The sequence below is a fragment of the Bos javanicus genome, chromosome 5 (assembly GCF_032452875.1).
Source record: "Bos javanicus breed banteng chromosome 5, ARS-OSU_banteng_1.0, whole genome shotgun sequence".
Lineage (NCBI taxonomy): Eukaryota > Metazoa > Chordata > Mammalia > Artiodactyla > Bovidae > Bos > Bos javanicus.
In genome coordinates, this window is record NC_083872.1 from 80,753,016 (window position 1) to 80,778,393 (window position 25,378).

The following is a 25,378-nucleotide window of genomic DNA, read 5'->3' on the forward strand; positions in this document are numbered from 1 at the left end:
GTGTACCAAAAGTCTGTTCTCTATGTCTGCATCTCCATTGCTGCCCTATAGATAGGTACATCAGAATCTTTGTAGATCAGATGTACTTTCTTATGGAGCCTACTAATTGTTGGCCAAAAAGTTCGTTTGCATTTACCCATAAGATATTACGGAAAGATCCGAACGAACTTTTTGGCCAACCCATAGACAAGAAAAACATTTAATAAATGTTACCTGGTCTTAAAAGCAAAGTTTAAACGTTCTTGACGGAAGAAAATAAAGAGGTAAAGAGAGACTGCACAAAACGTCATGAGAGTTTTGGAGGAGTGATACATATAGGGCTGTAAATGTTAATCCCTGCGTGAGATTCGTTCTGTGGTCTCTAACTTTTTGTATGCGTGCCTATGCGGGTGTGTATTCCCTTTTCCCTCGCTCAGTGGAGTCCTACTCTTTGCGACCCTATGGACTACATAGCCTGCCAGGCTAGTCTATCCGTGGAATTTTCCAGCCAAGAATTCTGGAGTGGGTTGCCACTTTCTACTCCCGGAGATCTTCACTACTTAGGGATTAAACCCATGTCTCTTGTGTCTTCTGCATTGGCAGGCAGATTCTTTACTAGTCGCGCTAGTTGGGAAGCCCCAGGTTTCCAAATTGGTAGATTACAAATCCCTCCCTGGAGAAGTTACTTCCGTATCAGCCAAATGGGTATAACTGAAATAAATTTAAATCTCTTCTATTTAGCCACACCCTTTTAATTTGAACCACGCCTCTTGATTCACAGAGCACGGCGTCAGCAAAGGGAATATCGCGAGAGCTCTTTCACCAACTCCGTGTTGACGTTTTCAACGGTGGTAGTGGCTTCTGTTCTCGCGATATTTCCGGGTAAATGGGAGCCCGGGCGACCCGGGCTTCTGTGAAACATGGCGGTCGGCTGGGACCGTAACACAAGGTAAGATACTGAAACCCCGCCGGGTGCTGTTCCCTCGCTTGCTCCAGGGCTGTTCAGGGCATGAATGTGGTTAAAGTAGTGAGAGCCAGTTGTAGGACTGGCTCCCGGTCTTAATTCCTCTCTTCTGGAGAACGGGCCGGACCTGGGAGCCACTCTACCTATCTTCCCGGGGGCGTTACTGGCAGGACCCTGGGCAGCGCTGCGCCGGGAATCTCCTCGTTCTCCGGTCCAGTGTTTCTGCGCTGTCTTACAACTTGAAGGAGTTTAGGTACTTCCCCGTAGCTTCTGACCCTGGCCCATTGCTGCTTATAGCGCCCCGTGCCCCGGTGGCTCCTCCCGTCCGCAGGCGAGGAGGGTCCCACGTTGTAAAGACCTGCCTGATGGTGTCCGGATTTCCCGGGTGTCTGGCTTCCATCTCCGTTCAGACAAATACCAAATTCTTCGCAGCAAGTTGCTCCCTGTCTGAGAAAGACCTAGATCTTCTTAGCCTCTCCTCAGGAGGTTCGCGCACCGCTTAGGAAAATGAGAAAGGGGTTAGGATAGGACGAGATGCTATAGGAGAGAGAGGTTCGAGTGTCAATACTTTTCAGAAATCCTCGAGAGTTAAGAAACCATCGTTAGGTAACAGTCGACTCGTGGTAGAGAATACCCTTGGGTATTGGTAATATATAGAATTAGTAGGTAATTGTTTGAGAAAAGGCGTTCTTGTAACTTTTATATTTAGGATTTAATGCCCTCAGGACAACGCAAAGTTACATAATATCTGTTAAAATGTTGCAAGACGGGCCTTCAGAAGCAGTCAAAGATACAGTTAAAAATGGGATTTACTTGTTCGCAATTGTATTTAAATATTTCACTGTACTCTAGTATACAGCCATTATAAAGAAATGAATCAGGTTTGTTCACGAAAGAGTCTAGTAGGTATGTTTGTTTACTTAATTTGTTTATTCGTATCTCCACATTGTTGCAATTATTCCAGGTCTCTTAGAGGAAAAACATGAAAAAAAGAAATTTCAGGTTTTCTTTAGGGGGAGAAGAGGGAGTGAATTTCTTTCTTTGTGATGGTAGAATTCAGTCACAGCTGATTGTTATAATTCAGGGTACAAATCATAAAAATATTCCAAGCTTTAAAGTCTCAGAGGAAATTAGTACTGACTTGGAATAATAACAGCAAAAAAAAAAAAAAAATAGAAAATGATAAATTTCCTAAAGGGTTAGTGATTTAATTGGAAGAAATGGTGAAACTTATTTTTAATAGAAGTTACTTTTTAGGCTGCAACAAAGTAGCAGCCTGGTACAAATCCTTTTCAACAGTTTTTCAATATTTATTATGATTCTGCCTCTTAATGTCCTGATGGATAAATTAACCTCTTTTTGCTTTAGTTTCCTTATTTGCAAAATGGAGGTAATAATACCAGACTCAGAAGGTGGGTGGTGATGCTCAAAGTGTTAGCTCTTGTTAATTTTTAATTTTTGTTTTCTATTTTCTATAACTACTCACAAAATGTTGCTTTTGTACTTAGCCAAAATATAGAATGAAGAAGATGCTTTTTAAAGTAATTTATTTGATTCCAAAGTTGATTATACTTTTCAGTCTATATGGTTAATTTGTGCTTAAGCTCCATCTTCCAACTGCTTGCTTTCTTAAGCTGTTATCCTCTCTTTAATTACTAAGTTACAGATTTCTTCTTTCTACTACTTCATGCAGTCTTAATACAGTCTAGGTCAATGACCTAGTGCCTTGGTAACCCATTCTCCTTGCTTTTGGGGAGCTTCATTCTATTGTCAATATATTTCATGTGTCACTGACCTCTTCTTCACACTTTCCTTACTTTCTTAATTCAATTTTGTGTGCTTTTATTGAGTAGTTACTAGAGTCAAACCTTGCTTCATCTTGTTATTAGGTGCATCCAACTTGTGTTGCCAGCACTCTATGTCTCTCAACTTTTATTCTATTAATTTACATAATCCTCAGTCTATTCATGGTATTATCAACTAATTCAGATACTCTTTCCACCTTCCTAAAGACTTTAACAAATCTCAGCTATCTTATAAGTCTTTGCATTTCTTTTGAAAATTAGACACAGACATTTGTCAAATGACTCATTTTTATCTTGATTAAAAACTGTGAGGTAAACCATTATGTCTCCATCCCTCCTTTTAAAATAAAATTATAATAGAGAATTGTGAGAACTTGAGGATCTTTTCAAATTTGTCATATAGCTAGTAAGTGCCTAGAAGAACCCCAAGTATTTCCAATCATAGAACTCACATTTATGCCATCTTATTTGCTTCCAAGTAAACATTTTTTAAAAATGTCACTTGGAAGGTTGTTAGATTTGCTTGAATTATGTTAGTGTAAATAATTGTAATTATTTAACATTTTACTCTATTGTAAAAAGTTTTAAAGTAAAAAGAATGAGTCCTTTTTTGATATCTAGTGCTGTAAAGTGAAACTAAGTTATCTTTCATAAATTTTTTCTTTTGTATTCTAATGCAGTATTATTAAGTGGCTTAAATTTACAGATAAGTCATAGTTTTGTTTTTCATTTTTGAAGTTCAGTGGCAGCCTGAATAGTATTTATTCCACCTCTTTTCTCATTCATATTAATGACGTGTTAATTTCACAGGGCTGACTTAGCAAATTACCATCTGCCTGGTTTTAAAAAATAGAAATTTGTTTTCTTTCAATTCTGGAGGCCACCAAACTGAAGTAAAGGTGTCAGCAGGGCCATACTGCCTCTGACAGCTCTAGGAAAGAAACCTTCCTTGCCTGTTCTAACATTTGGGCAATCCTTGGCTCCTTGGCTTGTAGATTCATCACTCTAATCTCTACCTGTCTTCACATGGCATAGTCCCCAGTGTGTCTGTGTATCCTCACATGGCTTGTCATAAAGGCACTGGTCATGGATGTCCGACTCTTTGCTACCCCATATACTATATACAGTCCATGGAATTCTCCAGGTCAGAATACTGGAGTGGGTAGTCTTTCCCTTCTCCAAGGGATCTTCCCAACCCAGGGATTGAACCCAGGTCTCCCATATTGCTGGTGGATTCTTTACCAGCTGAGCCACAAGGGAAACCCTCATTGGATTTGGGGCCACCTTAATATGGTATGATCTCATCTTAATTAGTTGTATTTTTGAAAACCCAGCTATTTTCAAATAAGACCCATTCACAGATACCAGGGATTAGGACTTGGATGTATCCTTTTGGGAGGCATAGTTCACCTCACAACAATGCATATGTATTAACCAATTAAATATTTTTCATATTGTCAAATATATGTTAAAAATAGAAGTTAGCTCATAAAGTGTGAGTAGCAGGAGTAAATTGTGTCTCCACAATTCCCACTTTTCTTCTTTTCTTCCTTTTTGTTTATAGAAATAATTAAATGTAATGGAGCCATAGAAGTGTCATGAATTCTGTATTTTAATTTTGGCAAAGCATCTGATAGTCTCATTGTATTCACATGGACGCAGATGATGAAATACTGGCTGTGTGGTATTACTTGGATTGAGTGTTGATAATATGTGCCTGTGTTCCAGCATGAAAGTTGGTTTCATATTTCTTATCCAGTTTTTCAAAGCATTGTTTGAGTCTCAGTTGTTATCAATGACTTAGTAGAGCTTACGTGTTTTATTTTTTAGTATACACAGCAGTATAGGAGAGAAATTGAAGATATGGTACTGGAGATTGTCAAATTATGAAAACCGCTGGGCAAAGGAATCTAGCATAATGGCTCCTAAATTTTGTTAACCAGTACACAAAGTATGTAGAAATCAGGGAAAGGGGCTGGGCTTAAGGGCTAATGTAGAATTGAAGTTTTTAATTTTATTAAAGAAAGACATCCAAAAACAAAACAAAAAACTTTCTGTCTGCTTTACCCTTTCACCAAAGAAAGGATATTTGGCACATTAAAAAAAAAAAAAAAAGGAAAGGAAATAATTTCAGAATAAAACACAGATTTTTTTTAATAGAATAAATTTAACTTTAAAAATTCTTATATTATTATTGTTTTTTTCATTTAGTAGGTACTGATTAGAAACTTTTGTGACAAAATGGCAGTCCTGTGGCTCTGGAAATCACCGATCTAGGGTCTTTCTAAATGTGTTTTTGAAAATGGCTAACTGAGCTGGATGGAGAAGCAAATTCAATGGGAATGGGAGCAGTGGAACTGCATGACGGGGAGGAATCCAAGGGATTGAGAACACAGGGAAAGTGAAGAGTAGGTTTTTCCCTAGTCAAGAAATTAAAGAACTGCAAGGATAATTGTTTCTGCTCAGAGAAGAAAAGTAGTGTTTTGGGTATTAGCAGCAGAGCAATTTTAAATTTGAGCTTCCCAGGTAGCTCAAATGGTAAAGAATCTGCCTGCAATGTGGGAGACCTGGGTTTGATCCCTGGGTTGGGAAGATCCCCTACAGAAGGGCATGACAACTCCTCCAGTAGTCTTGCCTGGAGAATCCCATGGACAGAGGAGTCTGGTGGGCTACATACAGTCCATGAGTTTGCAAAGAGTTGGAGAAGACTCTTAAGAGTCCCTTGGACTGCAAGGAGATCAGCCCTGGGATTTCTTTGGAAGGAATGATGGTAAAGCTGAAACTCCAGTACTTTGGCCACCTCATGCGAAGAGTTGACTCATTGGAAAAGACTCTGATGCTGGGAGGGATTAGGGGCAGGAGGAGAAGGGGACAACAGAGGATGAGATGGCTGGATGGCATCACTGACTCGATGGATGTGAGTCTGAGTGAACTCCGGGAGTTGGTGATGGACAGGGAGGCCTGGCGTGCTGCGATTCATGGGGTTGCAAAGAGTCGGACACGACTGAGCGATTGATCTGATCTGATCTGATCTGGACACGACTGAGCAGCTAACACACACACAGTTTTAAAAGTTCAGAGGAGCCAAATGTGACCTTGTTCGTGTGTGGCTTTGTATAGAATTAAGATGGAAGTGATTGGAGAATAAATGTTATGCTTACATGATAAAAGAGTTATCACTGTGAGTGAGTGCCTGAGTGTCATAAGATGGCAATGGGATGGGGAAGGAGAGAAGTATAGACCTGGGTTCGATCCCGGGGTTGGGAAGATCCTTTGGAGGAGGGCATGGCAACCCACTCCAGTATTCTTACTTGGAGAATCCCATGGACAGAGGAGCCTGGCGGGCTACAGTCCATGGGGTCTCAAAGAGTCGGATACATAATATGAAAGTTAGGTATAATTCTGTATAGTATGTGTGTTTATTATTATTAGAAGATAGACTTAAAAAGGGAAGAGACGGTCAAGAAATCATGTTGAAACCTGCTCTTTCTTTACCTGAGAGTCTCATAAAAGAAGTAGGATTCAAAGAGAAATGCCACTAGGAGAATGTCAAGTTTCATAAATAGCAGGTAGAAGGCTTGCTTTTAGAAAAACTAGAAGTTTTCAGATGACTTGTTCATATCAAAATAGTGGCTCTATAGAGCAGACTGGCAATTTTTGAGGTGGAACGAATTTCTCGGGTGTAGATTAGTGCTGAGGTAATAAGAATGAAATAAGAGCAGCAGAGTGGCGGGTGCTCAAGTGTAGAATAGAGCTGCCTTGAGGGGAAGGTGAGACCCTCGCCAGTTCACCAGGGACATGGCCTGTTGTTGTCAGCTTTTCTGTCCTAGGTTTGGGGAGAGCCAATGAGAGTGCCCTCTATGCGTTCTCTGGGTCAGGCTGTGGAATTGTAGAAACTAAAAATGGGAGAGGGAGATAGCCAGTGAGTACACTAGTTAAATGATTAAGGGAGGAGTACTGGATAGGCTGTATGAATTATTAGAGTGTTGGGAAAACCAACTACTTGCTTGCCATATCTTTATACTTAGATTCAATTTATAAGAAAGCATTTGTAAGGCTTATTAAAATACATAGAATGTTTAGAAAAGAAAATTCACAGTTTTATTCTTTTGCTCAACAATGCTGTAGCTACTAGGAGCCAACCACTGTTAAAGGTGCTGGGGATATACTATAGTGAATGAAATAAGAAAAATTTCTACTTGTAGATCTTATGTTTTTACATATTTATCTAAGTATGGATGTTTTGATTGGAAAGCTGTGCTGTCATGAATGTTAATGGGGAATTTCCCACCTTTCTTCTTTTCTTCCTTCCATAAATATTTACCAAGTAACCTCATGTGCATTGGAGATACGAAGGCTAAGTTACCCATGGTCCCTGCCTTAAAATTACTATGGAGCAATCAAGCAGGTAGAAATAGTGTGATAAAACTACAGTGTTCTAGGAGCAAATGCTGTAACTCATGTTCGAGGTCATTGAAGGTTTTTCCTCCTTGAGAGAGATGTTTAGACTGAGACATGAAGAAAGTTAGCCAAATGTAGAGGTGGGGTAGGAGGGGGAGGATATTTCTAGTAGACAGAATAGTGTGTTTAAGGAATAGAAAGTGATTTTGTAAGTTGGGTCTGTGTTTTCAGTGCTTTGTAAAACATGTTGGGATAGATAGATTTCAAACTCCTTAAATGTAATGAGAACCTATATAAATGTTTTAAAATGAAACTTATATGATAAGTTTTATGTATTATATTAAAAATATTATTGACTATCATATAGAGAGTGAATCGAAGGTTTGAAGATCGTTTGAAGCAATGAAGAAATAGATTATGGCAGCTGAGACTAAGATCCTAGTAAGGAATTTCTCTGGGCCTGGAAAAGTTAGAATTGCGAGAAATTTAAGAAGAGTTTAAGGATGAAATCCATGTTTCTAGCTTGTGCATTTGGATGCATGTGTCATCATTAATTTAGGGACACAGAAGGAGAAACAGGTTTGGTAGGGTGAAGTGTTTATTTTTAGGCATGTTTACTCTAAGTTGTCTTTCCAATGCGCCAATGAAAATATAATAGAAGGCAGAAAGATATTCATGTCTGCAGAAAGATTTGGATTGGTAGTAAAGTTTTGAGAGAAATCAACGTGTTGATGAAAATGGAAGGGATGGGAGACCACTTGGGGAAAGTGTGGAGGTTGAGAGAAGGGCCTAGTGCAGAATCTGAGAGGAAGAAGAATCTGCAAAATAAGCCAAATCAGGAATGTAGTATTACCTCAGCCAAGGTATGAGACTGTTTCAAGAGGACTGTTTCAAGAGGAAAAGAAGTGATGAACAAGTGAGAAAATGTATTCTCTCAGAAGCAAAACTGAATTAAGGCCAAAATTGTCCTTTGGATTTGGTACTAAGGAAATTGTTGATGACCTTGTTGAGAGCAAATTTAGTTGAGAACTGAGGAATTAGTCTCAGGATATGAATGGAGACAACTCATTCCTTTAAGTGTCATATCTTTTTGCCTTTTCATACTGTTCATGGGGTTTTCAAGGCAAGAACACTGAAGTGGTAGCCAGAGATCTGTACAGTAGTTGAGTTGGATTTGAGCTTGCCTTGAGAGTTTTGTTTTAAAGTTAAGTGGCTTGAACCTATTTATTATTTAACTCCTGTAGGAGAGAATGAGTAGAAATTTGAAAGATGGAAGAAGGATCAGTCTTGGTGCTATTACTGCTAAGTGGATGTAGAAAATAAATTTGATTACTGAGTTGAACAAACATGAGGAGCCATGGCTTATGCTTAATAAACACTCAGAAGCTTAATTTACATCTATCGTGGGAATCAAACTCTGCCTTCTCTTTTGTCTACATGTTATTTTTTTCCTTAGGAAAACCATCTATATGAAAACCAAATTATAATCTGAAGGCCACTTTTAAACATGGAATCAGTAGGGGGAGTTAGTTGGATGTTTATAATAGCAAATGAAATCAGCCCTGTAATGCATTCAGCTTCCCTTTAGGGCCGTGGTTCTGCATGGGCTGATTACGTAGTGCCCCTGGTTAGGGCCTGCTCTCTTTTGGGCAGTGTTTGTGATTCCTGTCAGTGTTTACCTCTCTGGTCTCCTTTTTCTCCATGAATACTCTTTCTATGGTCTGTTCTTTCTGTATTAATACTATTTAGATTTTAGATAAATCTTTCTGCTTTCTTCTAGACACTGCTTTTCTTTTAGTGACTTCTACAACCAATAGAATTTGACTTATTCTGTTAGGTGTTAATTTTTTCAATACAGCTTTGATTTTGGTAATGCTTGTAGTATCACCTATCATGTTAATATAAATCAGCCATATAAAATTATATAAATATTTGTGATTTCAGTTATGGCTAGCATATTTTAGATATAGTTGGCATACTGATCAAAAGGAGAATAGCAAGCAGTCAATTTTTAAATAATATTTTTACTATCAGAGCAGATCACATCAGTCGCTCAGTCGTGTCCGACTCTTTGCAACCCCATGAATCGCAGCACGCCAGGCCTCCCTGTCCATCACCACCTCCCGGAGTTCACTCAGACTCACGTCCATCGAATCAGTGATGCCATCCAGCCATCTCATCCTCTGTCGTCCCCTTCTCCTCCTGCCCCCAATCCCTCCCAGCATCAGAGTCTTTTCCAATGAGTCAACTCTTCGCATGAGGTGGCCAAAGTACTGAAGTTTCAGCTTTAGCATCAGTCCTTCCAAAGAAATCTCAGGGCTGATCTCCTTCAGAATGGACTGGTTGGATCTCCTTGCAGTCCAAGGGACTCGCAAGAGTCTTCTCCAACACCACAGTTCAAAAGCATCAATTCTTTGGCGCTCAGCCTTCTTCACAGTCCAACTCCCACATCCATACATGACCACAGGAAAAACCATAGCCTTGACTAGACAAACCTTTGTTGGCAAAGTAATGTCTCTGCTTTTGAATATGCTATCTAGGTTGGTCATAACCTTCCTTCCAAGGAGTAAGCGTCTTTTTAATTTCATGGCTGCAGTCACCATCTGTAGTGATTTTGGAGCCCAGAAAAATAAAGTCTGACACTGTTTACACTGTTTCCCCATCTATTTCCCATGAAGTGATGGGACCAGATGCCATGATCTTCGTTTTCTGAATGTTGAGCTTTAAGCCAACTTTTTCACTCTCCACTTTCACTTTCATCAAGAGGCTTTTGAGTTCCTCTTCACTTTCTGCCATAAGGGTGGTGTCATCTGCATATCTGAGGTGATTGATATTTCTCCCGGCAATCTTGATTCCAGCTTGTGTTTCTTCCAGTCCAGCGTTTCTCATGATGTACTCTGCATATAAGTTGAATAAACAGGGTGATAATATACAGGCTTGACGTACTCCTTTTCCTAGATAATTTGTAAAGTTCAAAATTTTGTAAAGAGAACAAAATTCTCCCATGATCTACTTAAAACATTTTGTGTATAGGCTTTCAGTTTTTTTCCCAAATATCTTTTTCCCTGCCTCTAATAAAACTGGAATATGGCCTTCTAGTCTTTTCTTAACATGTTACGAGTATTTTTGTACATTATTGTATTTTCTTTTATAAGATTTTCAGTGCTTACCTAGATTCAGAACTTTTAATTCACTGAATTTGTATATTGGATATGAGAATTTTGTGAAATACTCTCATAATGAAATTTTTGTGCACAACACATATATTTTCCTTAGGATACATTCCTAAAAGAGGAATTTACTTGGTGAAAAGAGGAGTGGTGAATATTTGTTTTGTTGTTAGCAATATATGAGCATGTCTGTTTTACTTCATTGTCATCCTTTAATGGAAATGTGTTATTTTTGTATGTTTTGTTAATTTAAAATAACCATTTTAATTTGTATATTCCAATATTACAAATATGATTGAGTAACTTTTCACATTATTTGGCTGTTACATGTGTTAGTGTGTGTAAATTGCCTTTCATTAGTACTTTTTTCAGGGTGGGAGTGGAGAAAGAATAGTGTTAAGCATTTTTTTTTTTCCCTTGAGGAGGAATTAGACTGTTAAGTTGTTCCAAGGACATTTGTGAGTTATCTAAAAATAAAATCAGCCGTTTAATCTTTCTGAAGGATGCATTTATTCATTTTTTTATTTCTTAGCATGACTATATGAAAGAAGAAGAAGGTTTTCCTGAAGATGAGGCGACTGAATCGGAGGAAAACCTTAAGTTTGGTGAAGGAGTTGGATGCCTTTCCAAAGGTTCCTGAGAGCTATGTGGAGACTTCAGCCAGTGGGGGTACAGGTGAGTATCAGTTCAAATCAGAACTCCTTCAGGAAGTTCATCTTCTGAGTTAGCATGCTAGTGAGGGTTGGGGGTGAAGGCATGTCCACTAGAGGGGAGTGTATGCGTACATATGGCTGATTCACGTCATTGTACAGCAGACTCTAACACATTGGAAAACAGTTATACACCAATGAAAAAAAGAAGAAAAAAGGTTAAAAAAAACCTTTCTTTTCAAAAAAAAGAACTTACAGAAATGTCGCTATGAGGAAGAACTCATCAGTGAATTTTAAAGTAACTTTAAACTCATCAAAGTAAATTTATAGCTGGTCTGTCCTCATGTCACAGTATTTGCCTTAAATTTATTTATCTATGCTTTTTGTCATCCAACCCATCCAACCCAGCCTATGCATTTAGCACTGTTTATTAAAGCATAACTGAAGAAATTAATTCAGTTATACTGCTTTGGTGCTCTTGAATTATTATTAAGATTTTTATATGTAGATAGACTTGAAGTTATTTAATGATGTTGAAACTGCCTTAGTCTGTTTTGGTTAAGAGTAAGTCACTTTAGATATCATAATAAAAGTCTTAAATTTCACATTACTGAAGAAAGGTATCATAGGATAGTAAGTTAAGAGCTTTTGGAATCAGACTGTCTGGATTTAAATGCCACCTCTGCCCCTTCCTAACTACTTGATCTTCAGGAAGTTCCTCAACCTGTCTATGCTTTAGTTTCTTCTTACACAAAATGGGGATGTTATCAGTGTTTACCTGGTAGAGTTGCAGTAGCAATTAAATAAGTTAATATTCATAAAATACTCATAGCAGTGCCTGGTACAGAGAGAATTTGTTAAATAAATTAATAATGAAATATATCAGAAAAATATGCCACTATAACGGTATTTACTATAACTTTTTTCTATGTGAAGAACTGATAAAACAATATTTCTCATAAGATTCACATTTCATTTGGTAAAATCTATAGTACATCGGTTGCTATTTCTAATCTCCTGTGATTAACTTTTGTTAATGAATATAGTACAACTGTTCATTTTAAGTGTTTTTTGTCAAAGTAGATGATAGTTCTTTTTCTTTTAATTAGATCTTTTAAAATGAAGTGAAATATTTGTGATATTTCCAAGTAGATAGAGTTTTATCTATCTACTTTGGTGAGTACAGAGGGAGATTTTATTTGACTTTCTGGCACAGATTGTGAACTCTCAAGATCTAAGAAATTAGGCTGTTTTTTTGTTATTTTAATTGGACTACAGAATGGATACCGTTTTTAATTATGAGGGGACTACTTTCAAATTTGTGTTGTGAAACTTATGCTTACTTTCATCATTTATCATGTCTGTGACACTGCTATTTGTAACAAGGTAAAAGTTTTGTGTCTTTGTGTAATTTTGACAGATACATTTAGTGAGAAATGTCTTTAATACTGAAGAAATAACATGCTTTCTCAATAATGCAAATGTTTGTGTTCATTAAATCTTCATTTTTAAGTTGTTTTAGAAAAAAATTTATAATATTTTAAGAAAAATGGTTTACAGTATTCATTCATATGGCAATCACATTAGGGTATTCTTTGCTAATTTTAATCCCAGTGTCCTGCTGTTTACCTTTTAAAAATTATTTTAATTCTTTCTTTTTTGTTGGTTTCTCAGTTTCTCTAATAGCATTTACCACTATGGCTTTATTAACTATAATGGAATTTTCAGTATATCAAGATACATGGATGAAGTATGAATATGAAGTAGACAAGGATTTTTCTAGGTAAGTGTTTTTAGTTTTTGAAATGCCTTTAGATTTAAATTGTTCTGAAAATAACATGTTTTAATTTTTATACATAGTTTATTTTAATTCTGAAGAAATAGTCCTGAAAAATTCTCATTATGCATTAGGTAAAATATTTTAGAATCATTTGAATACTGGTTAAATTTTAAAAGAGAGGTTCTCTGATTGTTTATACATTTGTTTAAAAAGGTTAGGAGAACAGAATGTATTTTTCCTTAGAAGTTGAAAAGATGAAAATTGTTTGATGTTTTGAGACTGTTTACTCTTTAGATTGTGAAATATCTTACTGATCTGTGTGAGCTGGAAAACAAATTATGGTAACATTGTTTATACTTAAAGCTTGATTGTTGTAAATTATGTATAAACTATATTTTAAGGTAAACATCAGTTTTAAACCTTTGAAAATAATAGTATCTTAATTAGGAAGTAAAACATGCTTTATTCATATCATTTGGATTTTTTAATTGATTGAAGATAACAGGTTTATAACATATAGGTTGCATTAGATAGCAGGAAACATTTACTTATTAATTTCAGTCCCAGATCTGCCAGTTACTTTGTGTGTGACTTTCGAGAACTGACTAAATCTATATCTGCATGTGCTCCAGTTTTCTTTTCTGTAAAATGGGGATAATATTTATACTACTTTGCTCTTCAGATCAATGAGAATTCAATCAGCCAACATTTGTTAATAGGTCCTGTGCAACCCTGGGCAAGTCATATAGCTGGCTTCTTTTGGGCCTTAGTTTCGTGATCTGTAATGTCAATATTATTCTTAATGCCATTAGTTTTTAAGGAGTTTGTTGCTTTTCTTATTTATTTATTAATTTTTTTAGCCCCAATGAAACACTTTTTATTCTTTACAAATGAAGTCATGTAGTTCACCTCAAGTGTAGTGGGGATGTCCAGAAGCCTGTCCACTTGGCTTCATTTTCCTGTTCCTATAAAATCTCGTGAGCCTAAACTCCGTGGTTATTTGAGTACAGTTTGAACTTTAGACAACTTTAAGACTACATGAAATTCTAAAAATCCATACTCTATGTTGAAACCAGATGAAAATTATTAGGGTGAAAAAAAGTTTTGATAGAAAGCACAGGACAGACAGGACTGATACTGATTGTACTCATTCTGTTATTCTTGGTGCTGAAGTCTTTTTGAAAATTTGATTTGAACTGATCATTTGAAAATAAGGCATTGATTTTTAAAAGGCCATGCAAAACTTTTTAAGAATCAGATTTCTTTTTTTCTAGTAATTTCGGTACATTTATTTTGAGTCACACAGACCTAATTTCCAGTATGCTACATCAGTGGTTATCTGGTCTTAAGCTAGGCATTTATTTATACTTCTGTAAACACCATTGCTTATCTGTAGAACTGAAGCTGTCCATTTTATAGGTCCATGATAAAGAATAAAGATTGTGGTATTTGTAGCATATCAGGCATAATGCTGTATGTATGGTATTTATTTGATAAGGGAAGAAAGACTTTCAATTCCTACCTTTTGATTTTGAAAGTTTTGCATTCTTTAGTCACATAGTCTATAAAAGATTTATGTAAACAGAGGTTAATACTTTTTTCTGAGTTGCTTAGAGTTCTTAGTTGTAAACTTGTCATTAAATTAAAGGATACTGTGCTAAAAACTTGTAAGTCAGAATGGCTTTTGGAATAATTACAAAATAGAATTTTTACTTTTGAAGAGCCTTTGTTTTGGCCATATGAAATGCTGTACAAGTTGTAATTGACATATTCTGTATGAAGTCCAAGTTTTTCATAGATCAGTTGATTTTTATTGCTCATGTTTTGCTGATCAATTATTAGATTATAATGTTTCCTTTTCATTTTTTAGCAAATTGAGGATCAATATAGATATTACTGTTGCCATGAAGTGTCAGTGTAAGTACATCTTTAACTTGATGAATGCATATATAAATTATGGTTAAATAATTGCTGCTGTTGCTAAGTCGCTTCAGTCATGTCCGACTCTGTGCAACCCCATAGATGGCAGCCCACCAGGCTCCCCCATCCCTGGGATTCTCCAGCCAAGAATACTGGAGTGGGTTGCTGTTTCCTTCTCCAATGCATGAAAGTGAAAAGTGAAAGTGAAGTCGCTCAGTCGTGTCTGACTCTTAGCAACCCCATGGACTGCAGCCTACCAGGCTCCTCCATCCATGGGATTTTCCAGGCAAGAGTCCTGGAGTGGGTTGCCATTGCCTCCTCTAAATAATTGCTAATAAAAAGTAAAAAATACTGGCTGTTTTAACTTTATTTTCCCTTTATGATATTGTAAAATACTGTTGTAGTGTTATTTAAGAATGCAAATAAGAATGTTTTTCTCCACAGCTTGTATTTTTTAAATTTCTTCTCCATGAAGGGATTTAACTTTTACATTAGTATGATTAAACTGAAAGAAAATTGAAGGTAAATTTGATAAATCAAAGTTCTAGTTTAGGTGTGTCCTGTTTGGAGGTATTTCTTATTTGGTGTACCAGTTTTTACACCCACCTTCTGCAAACATTGTCTATCACTGTTTCAATTTACAACCCTTTACTTTTGCACACAGATTCAAATCTTTTAAGTTAATGGTGGTACCGTTTTCTGTTTTCTTCACTGGCTTCACTTAATTATACTGGTAGAAGTGAAAAAATGTTTTTATTCCAGATAGATACTGTTTGAATCAGTATTGCTCTCAGAAATGAGGATGCTTTTTCATCTTAAATTGTATGGTAAAATACTGCTTGAAAAGTAGAGACCAAGAATTCAGTAATTCAGACAGAACTTTTTAAAGTTGTGAACTCATTATATCCAATGTGAATCTCATTATATCCAAATTAATTTCTAAAAGATTTCATCTAAATCTGTTTCCCTTTTCCATTTATATTTTTTTATGTTAGTGGTTTTAAGATAAATATTTTGTATCTAAACTATTGAGTTAGTGTTAATACTGAATTATCATATTTTGCTTTATTATAGATGTTTGAATACCATTAAAATTTTACCCTTTTCAAAATAAATTTTCCCTATTTGTTGACTATTTAAATGTCATCAGTAGCTTTGCCTTAAGATTTTTTTAATCTCTAAAAATAATTCTTGTCATTAATATTTTGTCAGGCAGCCATTTAATACTGTGATTAGTTTATTGCCAGTTTTTGCAAAGCTCTTCAGTTCAGTTAAGTTTATACTATTTTTACTGTGAGATTCCAAGTCATCTTTCTTACTGAGTAAAAAGTAGAAAAAGCATTATTAATTTTTGGAGTTATTTCCACCAAAACTATATAATACTACTGTTTTAACTTGAATAAATAAGCAGTATAGGAAAGTGATCCCACATACTTGTGAGTTTTCTATTATTCATCTTAATTTGTTAGTGTACATCACATAAAGTTTGGTTCTGAGCATAAAATATAAAACTTCTAATTTTTTTTTATGCAGATGTTGGAGCAGATGTATTGGATTTAGCAGAAACAATGGTTGCATCTGCAGATGGTCTAGTTTATGAACCAGTAAGTTTGATTCACATATCGTTTTCAGTTGTATGCTTTGAGGAATTTTCCCCTTGAAAACAGTTTTGATATTTGCTTTTAGTTTTGTCTGAGCTAGTTTTTAAAATATACATTTTCTTAATACAGAAGTCACGTATGACAATGTAAATCAGCTATACTTCAATAAAAAATAAAACAAGGAAATAAAAGTGATACATATCATTTGTAAACATTTAGGGGAAGAAAAAAGTTATATTTGATACTAAAGCCTTGAGATAACTATTGTTAGCATTCTGGATATGCCTCTATAACAATAACCTTGTACTTGTTTTATATTTTTTGTTAATTCTTCCTAACAGTTTGCTTATCTCTCTTATACAGTTGCTAGAGTGATGACATTCCTTTTTTTCCGATGATTTAGAAATTCTGTGTTCTATTTGTATTCTTCTTTTACCAAATTTAAGCCCTTAAAAATGTCTGAGCTATATGTCTCGTGTAATGAAGAATGAAGCAGTACCTAGGAGGAGAATTTTATATGCAACACCGCCATTTCCCAGACGCAGTGAAATACTGACATTGTCTTATCGTTTTCATCGCACAAGTTGTGTGTAATAAAATTAATTTATCAGAAGACACCAGCACATTACAGGGGCAGGTAATAAACAGGTCCTGATCAGAACTAGGCCTAAAGAAGCTTTAGAGAAGGACGTACAGAACTCCCAGCTAGTTTGCCTGCGGGCTGCTCTGTTGGCTTTGTGGTACTTACGTTTACTTATGCATTCTTGAGTTGTTTGTTTACCATTGACAGTTGTGAACTCTCTAGAAACAAAATCGGAAAGTGAAGACTAAAGGTGATGGAGGATTAGAAGTAACTGAATGTGTGGAGGAGAAAAAGGAAGCCCTTAGGTTAGTTTTGATTACCAAGTTATTTTTAGTTTATAACAATAAAATGTATTTATGTCTTTTCATACACACTTTTTAAATAAAATTTTGTAAAGAAAAAGTAACTTTTGTTAGTGCCACTCTGAATCTCTCTACTTCCTAACTCCTCTACTCCACTCAAAAAATTGGTATCACAGTAATTTTTAATGAGGTTAGTTACCTTACAAAGTCAGGTACTGTGTTACTGCATACTGTTATCTGGAAGTTTAGATGGTGATTATTGTCAGGCACGTTCACATTTGCATTACATTTCATACTATTTTAGGAATAGTTCTTCAACTTTCACTGAGTTTTACTGCTTTTATTTTTAGTCTTCTTTGTTTCTTTATTTTTATCATTTTTTAAGGGACTTTTTGTGACTTATTTATCACAGAAAGAATATTGGGATGGACATGTACACTCTGCTATATTTAAAATAGATAAACAACAAGATCCTACCCTATAATACAGGGAGCTCTACTCAACATTATGTGGCAGCCTGGTTGGGAGGGAGTTTGGGGGAGAATGGATACATGTATATGTATGGCTGAGTCAGTTTGCTGTCCACCTGAAACTGTCAGAACATTGTTAATCGGCTATAGTCCAGTATAAAATAATTTTCTTAAAAAGAATATGTGGATTATGTTTTGTGACAGACTGCCATTCTGTCATTCCGTTCTTCATACATGTTGGCTTAGGATAGAATTCTTGCTTTATGATACTTTGCACTCAAAACTTTGTAGACATTCCTTTATTGCCTTCTGGCACAATATTTTTTTCCTTGTAGGGAGTGTATTTATCTACTTACATGCTTTCTTTCCTTTGCTTTTAAAATTCAAATATTTATCCTATATATATATCCAAATGTAGATCGCCTTTAGTTGTTTTTGGCTTCTGGTGGTATTAGTGATCTGGATTTTTAAGTGTTTTTTGGTTGTTGGTTTGCTTTAAAGATGTTCAGAGTAATACTTTTGTTTCTGCTTTTAAAGATTCTTATCAAATGATGTTGACTTTCCTGGAGTGGTTCTCAATATTTTATCAACTCCTGCATAAGATGTATATTTGGAACTCTACCTCTGACTTCTGGATCAGTCTTTTTTTTCAATGCCTTCATTATGTTTTAAAATTCAGTGATTATACTTCCCACCTCTAATATATTGCAGATCACTCTATTTTTTTCTATCTTCATGATGTTAAATCTCATTGAGAGATAATTAGAAAAACTTTTCTTCTTATTTTTAGAAATGGTATCATAGAGGAAAGTTAGGCCTTGGGCCTCAGATTGACCACATCCTTCAAATTAATGAATCTTTTTTGTCTGTTTTCTTGTTCTTCTTTTGGATGGGAAAATACATGGCCAAATAACTGACTGAGAGTTGAAGTAGACTGTTACGTCAGTTCCCATTTCCTCCTCACCTCCACTTTTTTTTTCCCCAGACCTAAATGAAACAAGAAGGATATATAGTTTAGGTATGCTATGTTTCTTCTAAGTAAAATTAAAGCTTCAGATGTTTTTGAAAAGAAACGAAGAAGTCACACTGGATTCAGGATGGCAGAGTGCTTCACTGCTGCTGCTGCTAAGTCGCTTCAGTCGTGTCTGACTCTGTGTGACCCCATAGACGGCAGCCACCAGTCTCCCCCGTCCCTGGGATTCTCCAGGCAAGAACACTGGAGTGGGTGAGGGCGCTAGTATTTCTTTTCCATGTTTATTTTTTGATAGGTTCAATTTAGCTAAGGTAATTCCTGTTTTGTTTAACTGGTGTGACTGTCCTCATTAGCAGGCAGCTGTGGCAGTAATTTTGCTTAATTTATATTACTGTCCAGGTCACATATAAGCTGGGACTAATACTGCTGTGGAATGCAGTCTGTGGCATTGATCAAATTATTAAAAGTGTTCTTAGGATGGACGCTGTCTCTTCCTCAAGTGTGTTACTGTCTTTTATCACCTGTTTTCCTTGTTACTGTGAATTGGCAGTTTAATTGCTGCTTACATGAACTTTTCTTGTCTCATGAAATTAATTATGTGTTGGGCTGTTTTCTCAATTTAGTCTCCCTTGTATGCTGGCTTGCATAAGTTTTTAAAAAATTCCAGCAGGTGGATGCTGATTTAAAATAATTCAAAACAGTGATATAGTTTGTGTCCTCATTTTTCTGTTTCTTTGAACATTGTGAGGATTTGAGGAAATATCATCTTGAGTTTATCCTCTGAAATTTATTTATGCTATTTTCTAGCAGTCTCTCCATATTCTGAGTGTCTGGCATTCTTCACGTTTATTAAGTCTCTGATTTTTTTTTTTTAATGTATATTTTTTCTGGATAGCTTGTCTCTCTAGCTAGATGCTAAACTCCTGAGAAGAAATTGCTTGACTTTTTCTTTTTTTCTAGCTCACAAAATGTAAAGCATAACGCATTACAGAACTGGGGCAAGATCATTGATTATTCCATTGTAACAATTTATTCCATTTCTTTCAATCATTTGTAAATAGGAAAGTTTTATTTTAACTGTCATATAATAAAAGTCATGTCTTAGTCATAAAGCTGCTGCTGCTGCTGCTGCTAAGTCACTTCAATCGTGTCTGACTCTGACACCATAGACAGCAGCCCACCAGGCTCCCCTGTCCCTGGGATTCTCCAGGCAAGAGCACTGGAGTGGGTTGCCATTTCCTTCTCCAATGCATGAAAGTGAAAAGTGAAAGGGAAGACGCTCAGTCATATCCGACTTTTAGTGACCCCATGGACTGCAGCCTACCAGGCTCCTCCGTCCATGGGATTGTCCAGGAGAGAGTACTGGAGTGGGGTGCCATTGCCTTCTCCAAGTCATAAAGCTAGAAACTTTAAAATATGTATACTTCTTATATGTATACTTAAAAATTGTATACTTTTTATCAGTAATTTTTAAAATGTTTAACAATGTTTTTGATAAGTATTCACTCCCTTGTCCTAATTTATATTAAAGTATTTGAGGATTATTATTAATGTAAAATTATTTGAGATAACTTTTACTTGTTTTTAAATTTTCACTCATTCTTTTAATATGCAGTCTGAATATAAAAATTCTAATAATTTTATAAATTTCTAAACCATGATCACATTATGCTATGTGATAGCTATTATTTATTTAAAGAAAAGAACCATTTTTAGGGATGTGAGAAAGTGAGAAATCAGAGAATTGGGCTTATACACTGACCCTTACTACCTGTGATTTTGAAAAAAAGTTTTTAACCTTTTGAGTTCTTTTTTATATATAAAAGAATAATAACAAACTCACAAGATTGTTATGAAGATTGAGATGTTAATTTAAGTAGCATGTGGCCTAGCCCAAAGCCACTCTGTGGTTCCTTACCTGCTGTGTTAATCTGTTTTGTGTTACCTGCTGTGTTAATATGTTGAGCAGTTTGGGGATACCAAAGGAAAAATGGCATAGTCCCTGCTATCAACAGTTTTATTCACAGAGTAACTGGGGAGCAGGTGTATGTAGCCTTGTGTGTTGGCCTTGGTGTGTTTTTTAGATGTGAGCATTTTCTCTGTGTGCCATGGTATGAAAAGGTTGCAGGAGGAGTAACCAAAGTAATTTCATTGTAATCAGAAAGAGGGGGGCAATTTAACCTGGAACAAATGGTGTATAGAATTTAGACCGACTTTAGGGTCACAATTACAGGAGAGGAAGTCTCCAGGTTAACATAGTTAAATAACCAAAGGCACAGAATTAGAGCTGTTTGATGGAATGAGTGGTTAAGACCAAGAATTTGTAGAGAGTAGTATATTTAGGGCATGTTATGGGCGGCATCATTAATAATAATCATGAGTTAGAATGTAGAATTAATATGCCTAGTTATGAATTGTCTTTATAAATATCAAAGGTGGACTTGCTGTTTGAAAATTAAATTATGAGTATTGCCACAAATTATGGGTATTGCCACAAACCATGAGAAGCTTGCCTTTTTCCTTCTGAGTCTACAAAATAACAAAATTTGTCTTTGAATTGATGAATATAGTGCCTAGATAACATTTCTTGAATTATTCTTTTTTGGTTAATACATTTGGGAATTACAGTATTACAGACATTGTTTAGCTTGTTTCAAAACTTGTTGATTTTATCTTGGTAAAATACCATGACAGAAACATAGGCTTTGGATGCTTGAATACTATACTTAAGCTGTATGAGTTTTTCATTTCTTCTTCTTTTTTAAATGCTTAAGTTTCTTGCTGGCATCATTTAAATGATTTTAAGCCGTAAATTATCATTTTGTATATGTGATAGATTGCATTGTATCCATTCCTATAAATGTAGGTTTCTATAACAGGAAAATATTTGCAGTTAGTAAAATTTCTGTGTACTACTTTTGAGTATAAGTATCATATATTTAAATTTATTAGTTTGACTTATGGAAGATTAAATGTAAATTATGAATACTTGTTTTTAACGGCACTATAAATTTGTTCCTTGCTCAAAGAAAATTGTTTTAAATTATAATATTAAAGCTGGGAGAAATTGACAGTTCTAGTGATTATGTTTTGTTTTATTTCAGGCAATATTTGATCTTTCACCACAGCAAAGAGAGTGGCAGAGGTAATAAGTAAACAAAGTATTGTGGTTCATAGAAATCTAGATCTTGCTTTGCTTATTTTGTCTACTGTGAATTATGTATAGATTCCTCTAGGCATTTGTTTGAATGAAATATTAACAGAATACAGTATATAATACAGTCTTTTCAATTTCAAGTTTTATCAAATCTTTGGAATGTCATATCTTTTCTCTAATCCACTTTGAACCATAAATACATTTTATTTTACATTTAAAATTGTATTATCTATTTAAATATTTTTAAAAGCATATGTGATCAAATTTGAATACAAAGGATATTAAGTGAAAATAGAAGCCTCCTTATCATTCTCTAAACCTAGTACCACTGACGAGTGCTAATAACCAGTTTTCTGTATGTGGCTGTATTTGCTTATGTTACTTTTTTCCTAATACAAATGGGGTCATTCTATACATCTATTTTATAACTTGCTTTTTCCAACCTAACCTTATATTTTGGACATATTCCCACTTAAGTATATACAGTGGTATATTTTATTGACAAACTATAATAGTTTTTGGATACTTATTGATGGGTATTTAGATTGCTTACAGGTTGCTAATATCAATGCTCAGTGAAAAGTCTTGAATCTAATTTCTCATGTGAATATATGTATATATTCCTTATGTACTTGTGTGAATATATGTATATAAAATTTCTAGAAATGAAATTTCTCTTTTAGATAATATTTAATGTTTTGATAAGTTGTCACACAAGGAAAAAACATTTGTAATGATGAGGCAGTTGTTAATTAAACTTATTGTGGTAATCATTTCACATTATGTATGTTTATACCTTAATCTTATACAATGTTATATGCCAGTTATATCTCAGTAAGATTGGTAAAAGATTTTGATAGATAATGCCAAATAGTTTGATTTATACTCCACAACTATGTGAGGGTACTTGTTTCTTTTAACCTCACCAACAGTGGGTATAATCAGACGTTTTTAAAAAAATGTTTGCCATTTTGATGGGTGAAAACTGATAATGCACTTTTAAATTAGCATTTCTTTATAAATAAGCTGAATATCTTTGAATTTTTTTTTCCCATTTGTATCTTTGTATGTAACTCCTTGTTCATGCCATATGCCAATTTTGCTTGGTCATTGGGTTTCTTCTTACTACTGTTAAAAGAGTTCTTTGTATATTAAAGAAATTACTTTTTTATGGTAAATGGTTGCTGCATCCCATCTCTGTCCTTTCTTTTTGGTTTCTAGGCTGTGTCTTGTGTTTAAAAAGGCATTAACTAATTTAAGATTATTAAAAAATAAATTTTTTTACTCATCCTTTTCTGTCTTTCTAGTCCCTAAGTATTGGTTCATTTCAAATGCCTTTTTCTTTTAAAAACACTTTCATTGTTTGGAGAGATTAAAAAAAATTTTTTTTTTTACGTATAACTAAATCACTTTACAGTACACCTGGAACTAACATAACATTGTAAATCAACTTCTGATATAAAGTAAAAAAGAATTAAATTATAATACCATTATTGCACCTTAACAAACTAACAATAAATGTTTTATATCATCATATTACGATTTAGTATCCAAACTTCCCCCAATTGTCCTTTAAATTTTACATCATTTGTTTGACTCAGGATCCAAACTGCATCATTGAATTGGTTAATGATGCTTCCATTTTTTTTAATGGACAGATTCTCCCACCATATCTTCTTCCCTTTTGCAGTTTTTTTGTTTAGGAAATTGAATCATTTGTCCTGTAGAAGTTACACAGTTTGGGTTTTGCTGATTGTATTCCTAGGTTATTACTATACAAGCTCCTCAGGACTGTGTGTTTCTTGTAAATTAGTAGTTCTAGAGGTTTGGTCAGATTCACGTTTGATTTTGTGCCAAGAATACATTATGGGTGATGCAGTGGCCTTCCATCAAAAAACACGTAATGTTTCTTGATCTGTCCCTTTGAGAAGTGAGCAGCCTGTAATAATCATAGTCCAGATCCACACATTTTGTTAGAGGTTACAAAATGGTAATATTCTAAACCTACCAGTAGTTTTCATTTTTTAACTGAAAATGTTTCTATAAAGAGAAACCTTCATCATGATGTACACTCTACATAGGAAAAGAAAGATAACAGATTCTTCCCCTTTTACAGCCAACTTTCGAAATACTCTAATCACCAAAGGTGACAAGTGGGTTTTGTTGTTCTTGTTACTATCTTTGGCATATAGTTGAAACAAATTAGTTGAACAAAATAACTTAATGTTTTGGTGTCTCTGGGCTTCTAGACCTTTTAGTAGAGAGCTGTCCAGGAATGAAATGTATTACTTTATTCTAGAAATGTTAAAAGTTATAAGTCTGCTTTCATGTGGAATTTTATTCAGTGTTCAAAACTAGTAATAAGTGAGAGACAACACTGTGTTTTTACTGTTAAAATTATAAATATGCTCCAGCGTGCAGTTTTCTATTTTCCATCATAGTGCACTTTTTCATATCCCTTCATCTATGGAATATTAGCTCGGGTTTTTACTGGCCTATTTGAGGCTCACAACACACACACACACACACACACACACACATGGTTTGTTGTCATCAAGCTCTTTTCCCACTGCCCAAGCACTAAAATTTGAACTCTGGAAATATATGACATACAAAAATATGAAGGTTTCAATTTCTGCTAGCATTAGATATAAAGTTTTTGAGTCTCTGTACATACATATATCTAAAGATGAAATCTGACCTCTTGAAGCTTCCTAAATTATTTGTGTTCTGCTTCCAAACAAGTATTTGTGAATGGACTACAGATGCCTAAGGCCTAACAACCTTAATAATGTGCATACCAAAATGTTCTTTTCCTACAGAATTTGCTAAAAGATATTTAAGTTTTCTTTGATTTGTTCTGCTTTCTTAAATATTCAGGATCCCAACTAATCTTTTTCATCTCTCACTTGCCCTTCTAGAAAATGTTTATTATTATATCATGATAGTATGTAAAATATATTCTGATTTATATTTGCTTCTTCAGGTGTTTGTTTATAATTTTTCAAAATTATTTATGTATGTTTATATATGTTTAAAAACTTTTTATGAGTATTTTTAGTTTCACACCAAATTTGAGTGAAAACTATAGAGTTCCCAAATATCCCCTGTCCCTTCATATGCATGGCCTCCACCATTATCAGTATCCTGCACCAGAGTGGTACATTTCTTCCAGTTTATGCACCAATATGAATATATCCTTATTGCCCAGAGTCTGAAGTTTACATTAGAGTTCTTAGAGTCTTAGAGATGTACATTCTGAGTTTTAACAGATACCTAATGACATATACCCACCATTATAGTATATGTATTTTTGCTGCCCTGAAAATCCTGTTTTGTCTGTTCATCCTTCCTTCCCCTCTGGGTTATAAATTTTGTACTAGCTGAGTTTGAGTTCTAATATAGATGACTTTGGATGTTAGTTATATAAAGGTATAGAGTTAAAGTAGGTGAAATAGGATTATATCTAAAGATACAAAGTTATTGTTAAAAATGGTAGAAATAGAAGTAATACTTTTATTCTTGGTCTTGTTGTTCAGAATAAGTAGTTTCATGAATTTAGTTTAAAAAAATGTCTTCAAGCAACTCTGTTTTATTTTGGCTAAGTATATTTAAAAAGAAAA

General features: G+C 34.8%; 1 protein-coding gene across 1 annotated transcript in view; it reads left to right on the top strand.

Moving 5' to 3' along the window:
• The first annotated feature begins 808 nt into the window (after positions 1-808).
• Positions 809-25,378, top strand: part of ERGIC2 (ERGIC and golgi 2) — a 45,592-nt gene continuing 21,022 nt past the window's right edge. Inside the window, exons 1-6 of the mRNA XM_061417510.1 lie at positions 809-928; positions 10,852-10,994; positions 12,644-12,752; positions 14,620-14,666; positions 16,203-16,273; positions 21,703-21,743. Coding sequence (XP_061273494.1) covers positions 10,889-10,994; positions 12,644-12,752; positions 14,620-14,666; positions 16,203-16,273; positions 21,703-21,743 — 374 coding nt within the window. The 5' untranslated portion in view covers positions 809-928; positions 10,852-10,888. The remainder of the gene's footprint in view (positions 929-10,851; positions 10,995-12,643; positions 12,753-14,619; positions 14,667-16,202; positions 16,274-21,702; positions 21,744-25,378) is intronic.